General features: G+C 34.7%; 1 protein-coding gene across 1 annotated transcript; it reads left to right on the top strand.

The window, feature by feature from the left end:
• The first annotated feature begins 1,165 nt into the window (after positions 1–1,165).
• LOC107680406 (extracellular calcium-sensing receptor-like) lies at positions 1,166–5,903 on the top strand. Its single transcript, XM_016476296.1, has 7 exons — positions 1,166–1,374; positions 1,489–1,777; positions 1,858–2,613; positions 4,062–4,289; positions 4,567–4,690; positions 4,851–5,691; positions 5,831–5,903. The coding sequence occupies exons 1-7, from the start codon at positions 1,166–1,168 to the stop codon at positions 5,901–5,903; spliced, it is 2,520 nt and encodes an 839-aa protein (XP_016331782.1).
• Positions 5,904–6,438: the final 535 nt, after the last annotated feature.

A 6,438-nucleotide genomic window follows, 5' to 3' on the forward strand; every position in this document is an offset into this window, starting at 1 on the left:
TTGTTTATTTAAGATCTGCACAGTATCTTACTACATCGAGAGATTAGGAGTGGTTGAGTGTTTGTTAGGAGTTGTTGAGTGATGTTTTCTGTGAGGTTAATGTTAATTTTTATGTGAACTACTTTAAGATCAGTTGTAATACTTTCAAATGAAAAAAATATGCAAAGCGTTTTTTTTGTTTTTTTTTTGATTGTCCCCATTAGTCTATTGACTATAAGCAACTTTGCAACTACAGTACATGCCAACCAACTCTTATTTAGAGTATTAGTAGACTTAGGTTAAGGTTATGGTTGGTAGAATAAGTTGACGTACTTGCAAAGTTTCTAATATTCAGTTGGGAAACCATCAAAATAAAGTGTTAGCAGATGTTTAGCAGACATACTACTAATACTCCAATTACTGCCAGTTGACATGTAGTTGCAAAGTTACTTATCAACAGTTAGGGTACCATAAAAATAACCATACTGATATTACATTAAAAATAGTTCAAAGCAAATGTTTACACATTCATCTGATCTGATATCTGATTTTATGGCTGTTTGAGTAAAAAAATATTATTATTATCATTATTTATAAGTGGTCTTTGTCTGCTTTAAGTAAAGTGAAGTTACTTAAAGAAGACAAAGACCACTTATAAATAATAAGACCACATTATAAAGCAGTTTGGATGTTTTCATTAAGACTTTGTATTTGTCCTTTACAGTAAAAACACTAATAAGTTATTGTGCAGATCTTAAACAATGGCAAGATATAAGACTTATAATATATTATAACTATGGGAAATATAATTCATTGTAACTTAAGTGGATGCAACATGTTCATTGTGTGTTATAAATCATCATACTCTTAAAAACTATAACCACAAATAAGTAAGTATTATAATACATTAAAACTGTTCTTATGACTATTTATGAGATGATACAACATTTTCATTCATTATAATGCCTTATTAATAACCTTATAATGTATTATAAATACGGGCTTCATAGAAAGTGTTACCGAAATTTGTTAGACTCTATTTGACCAATGCCTGACCCACCTCATATGCTGCCCTGTGAGATCATTGGCTACGTTTGCAATCATTCATCTATAATAATTTTGCATATAAAAGAGCAAATACTTCATTAGGTGCATTTGGCAAATATAGTTGAGCTCAATCTTTGAGATGCTTCTGTTTCTTTACATTCTCCTGTGTTTCTTTCAGCTTCAAGCAAAGGTGGGAAACACTCCTTGCCGAATGATGGGAGAACCTAAGCACCCTCTGCTTTTCAAGGATGGAGACGTAACTATTGGGGCACTTTTTCCAGTACACAGCATAGAGACATTATCTTCATTCAAGTTTACACAAAAACCTCAGTTTCTATCATGCTCCAGGTTTGTTATAATGTTATGTGGAATTTAGTATGTATATGCATGTCTTTTACTTCAACAATGTCTTTATCTGTTTATACATTTAGTTGATATTAGCTGATTTGCTGATTTTCACAGTGTGAATCTGAGAGATTTTCGGCTAGCTCAAATCATGATTTTTGCCATTGAAGAGATTAACAGAAGTGAAAGTTTGCTCCCAAATGTTTCTATTGGCTACAGAATTTATGATACCTGTAGTTCAAGAATGTCTTCTATGAGTGCAACTGTCGGACTAATGAATGGTCTAGAGATTGAAGCAGGGGACACATGCAGTGTACAGTCTCCTATACATGCTATCATAGGAGAAACAGAGTCTTCTGCCACCGTGATTTTGTCCAGAACTACAGGACCTTTTAAAATTCCAGTGGTAGGTGGAAATTAAAATAGGTTTGATCACCATATTGTGGACACATTTCATTGTTTCCTCTATTTTTTATTTTTTTTTAGATAAGTCATGCGGCCTCCTGTGAGTGTCTTAGTAATAGAAAAGACTACCCCTCATTCTTCAGGACTATTTCTAGTGATTACCACCAAGGCAGAGCACTTGCATACATAGTCAAGCACTTAGGCTGGTCTTGGGTGGGAGCTGTGAACAGTGACAATGATTATGGAAACAATGGAATGGCCATATTTCTTAATACAGCTCAGAAGGAAGGTATCTGTGTGGAGTACTCTGTGAAATTCTACAGAACAGAGCCTGAAAAACTAAAAAAAGTGGTAGACACAATAAAAAAAGGTACCGTAAAAGTGATTGTTGCATTCATTTCATTTCTTGAGATGGGTTTATTAACTGAACAGCTAAGTATTCAGAACATAACGGGCCTCCAAATGGTCGGTGTGGAGGCATGGATAACTTCAAAGTCTTTGATCACTCCAACAACCTTTCGTGTGCTGGGAGGCTCACTGGGGTTTGCAATGAGAAAAATCAATATTGAAGGTTTTGCCGATTATGTTATAAAAGCATTCTGGGACACAGCTTTTCCATGCTCACATGGTCAAGGAAATGATTCTCAGATCAAAGTAAATTGCAGCAGCTATCAGGATCTGCTTGTGCTGAAAAATTACAATGAAGATGTGCCTGAACACAGATTTTCAAGCAACGCCTACAAAGCAGTTTATGCTGTGGCTCATTCACTACACAGTCTACTCAAGTGCAAAACACAAGAAGGCTGTGAGAACGGCCTGAAAATACAACCACAGCAGGTAAATAAATAAATAAACCAGAATTGAGCTAAACAGATAGAGATAAGTAGGTAACACTTTATAATAACTTTCATTAATAAATCATTAACAAACATTATATAATGCTTAACAGATCATTACATAATATATATTCACATAGCTAGAAATATGAGATAATGTGCTTGTTAATGTTAACAAATGTACTTATTTAACATTACCTAATGATTAACAGACAGACAGATGGTTTACAATGATTAAAAGCTTCATTACTAAATCATTAACAAACATATAATGCTTAACTGATCATTAGTCAATGCGTACAAATGTCATTAATCTTTTGATTCATACAATCATGCACTTTTTAAAAATCTGCAAATGATTTTAAAATAAATGATACAATGGTTACAAGCTTATTTGTTAATGTACTTTTGAATGCTAACAAATTAATCATCATTAAACTTCTACACACAGTTCACATATTACCTAATGTTCGTTTTTACATTTACAAATGTTGTGAAAAAAGAACTTAAGTCATTTTAAGCTCTTTACTATTCACTGAATTCATGTTAACACATTATTCATTAACTCATAACCACAGTCTGTAAAGGCCATATATTTGGTCTCTGTTTTAGTCTTCTACTATTTACACATCTTAACAAATCATTTATTAATTATTTGTTCATGTTTTTGCAGTACCCAATCTAAAGTGGAAACTATTCATCATTTGTAAATGTTTATAAATGTTTAATAATCATTCAGGACCTTAATGGGCATTGGACTTTTAGCTGCTGTAACAACGTTTGTGTAAAGGGTGGTTAGTTAAGTTTATGTAAATGCTTCTTAAAGACGTTACAAACGTTGTAATTTGGGTGCAAAACATGTTTTTATTGCCTCAACACTTATATTAGTATACTATATCGTTAAACAGGGTGTTCCTTGAATCATAAATCAGCAGGAGAAAACAAATCGATTTTTCAAGAAAATACTTGTTTATTTATCAAAACATACTATAACATAATTGAACCATGTTCCCTCATAGTAATCAAACTGACCCCTCTACACTTCTGACCCCTTACCCAACCCTTAAACCTACCTATACGACCAACCCCTAACCTTACCCATATCACACCTCAATAGCAGCAAAAGTGTTGTACATTAACAAAAGCTTTTAATCATTGTATAACATATGTTCAAATTGTTTGTAGATTTTCAAGAAGTGCATGATCATATGAATTAAACGTTTAATTACATTTTTCAGCATTTAAATTTACATTAATTATCTGTTGATTATTAGGTAATGTTTAATAAATTTAGTAATAGTATAGCATATATTAACTAACAATTTGTTAAGCATTATATAATGTTTGTTAATGATTTATATATGAAAGTTATTTTAGAGTGGTACTGATAAGTATTTCTGCACATTGTATTGCAATTTGTCAATTACATCTAATTTGTCTTTTCACTAGGTGGTTGAGGCTCTGAAAAAGGTCAATTTCACTGTAAAGTTTGGAGATCATGTGTGGTTTGACAGCAGTGGTGCCACAGTAGCCCAATATGAAGTTGTGAACTGGCAGCAGGATTTTGATGGATCAGTCCAATTTAAACCAGTGGGATACTATGATGCCTCACTGCCTCCTGACCAGCGCTTTGTGGTTAACACTGAAAACATACTTTGGGCTGGAGGACAGCTGGAGGTAAATGCCAATAACCTTTTTATTTATTTATTTTTTGTTTAAACTGGGCTGCCAAAATCTAAAAAATGCAAATGCTAGCACTGACATCTAATACAAAAGGAGAATATTACACTATAAGTAAATTATTATTATTAAGATAAAAAATAACAGTGACCTCAACCATTTGGCAAATGTATTTTTTTTTTCAAGAATAAAGACCAAGTTATATACTTTGATAGAGTAGAAAATGTAGACGGCGTTGAAAAACAAGTGTACATAACTATATTTTTCAATGTAGAAGCCGAGGTCTGTGTGCAGTGAGAGCTGTCCTCCAGGCACTAGGAAGGCTGCACAGAAAGGAAGACCTGTCTGCTGTTATGACTGTATTCCATGTGCAGAAGGAGAAATCAGTAATGAGACAGGTAAACTTCAATCAATCTCAAAGTTCCAAAGAAAATTGGTTAGTTGCTCTTTTTGTGGGTTTCTTTTGCTCTTCAGGGTGCAGTTTTTTATCAAAGGAGTTCATAAATAAAATAATTTTGTTTTTATCTCTAACCATAGTAAACACAACTTCCTTTCCAGATTCAAATAACTGCAGGCAGTGTCCAGGGGAATACTGGTCTAATGCTGAGAAAGATACATGTGTGTTAAAGACTTTAGAGTTCCTCTCATTCACAGAAGTTATGGGTATAGTGCTAGTCTTTTTTTCACTGTTTGGAGCAGGATTAACTCTGCTGGTGGCCATCGTGTTTTACAGCAAGAAGGACACCCCCATAGTAAAAGCCAACAACTCAGAGCTGAGCTTCCTGCTGCTCTTCTCATTGACTCTGTGTTTCCTCTGTTCACTTACATTCATTGGTCGGCCCACTGAGTGGTCCTGTATGTTGCGTCACACAGTATTTGGGATCACTTTTGTCCTCTGTATCTCCTGTGTTCTGGGGAAAACGATAGTGGTGTTAATGGCCTTCAAGGCTACACTTCCAGGAAGTAATATCATGAAATGGTTTGGGCCTGCACAACAACGACTCAGTGTTCTTGCCTTTACACTTATACAGGTTCTTATCTGTGTTCTTTGGCTTACAATATCTCCTCCATTTCCCTCCAAAAATATGAAATATTATAACGAAAGAATCATTCTTGAATGCAGTCTGGGTTCTACTATAGGTTTCTGGGCTGTGTTGGGTTATATTGGCCTACTGGCTGTCTTGTGCTTCATTCTGTCTTTTCTGGCTCGTAAGCTGCCTGATAACTTTAATGAAGCCAAATTCATCACATTCAGTATGCTCATATTCTGTGCTGTATGGATCACATTTGTTCCAGCATATGTCAGCTCTCCAGGGAAATTTACTGTAGCCGTCGAGATATTTGCCATTTTAGCTTCAAGCTTTGGTCTTATTCTCTGTATTTTTGCTCCTAAGTGTTTTATTATTGTCTTTAGGCCAGGCCAGAATACCAAAAAACACTTATTGGGTAAAATACCAACAAAATCTCTCTAAAACACACAACTCTCATTGTTCCTCAAGCACTGGTTTACTATTCTGCATATTTGCACCTAAATGTTATATCATCCTACTAAAGCCTGAACAAAATACAAAGCAACACATGATGGGAAAAACAACATCTAAGTTTTATTGACAAAGAAAACAATATGTCTATATTAACAGTGCAATATATATATATATATATATATATATATATATATTATTGGTTTAACGGTACATGTATTTGTCTGGAACCATCACGGTACGTATGTCACGGTTCGGTTCATGCAGTCAGACGATGAATGCAGTCAGTCATAAGCGATCAATCCAGAAGGGGGCGCTTGCAGTAATGCAACGCTAACCATCACCACAGGAAAGAGTAGAAGAAGAGACGATCTATGCATCAATCCAAAACAAGAAAGGCAAGTTCAGATGCCACAAAGAGCTCGAAGAACCGCCTGCTTGTTTTAAATTAGCAGTGTGGGAAAGTTTGGGGTTCTAGAGATGCGGCTGTAAATAAGAACCGTTTTTTAGTTTTATTTTGGCCGATCACTCTTCCAAAATTGCACACAAACTGCATTGCCATCATTTCCCAAAATGTAATTTGTGTGGAATTTTTATGAGGTCTGTAAGGAGGAGAAAGTACTGTACCAGGCAGATAAAGCTCACTGGTCACGATGCTTGAAATA

Source organism: Sinocyclocheilus anshuiensis, unplaced genomic scaffold, assembly GCF_001515605.1.
Source record: "Sinocyclocheilus anshuiensis isolate Anshui unplaced genomic scaffold, SAMN03320099.WGS_v1.1 scaffold1989, whole genome shotgun sequence".
NCBI classification, from domain to species: domain Eukaryota; kingdom Metazoa; phylum Chordata; class Actinopteri; order Cypriniformes; family Cyprinidae; genus Sinocyclocheilus; species Sinocyclocheilus anshuiensis.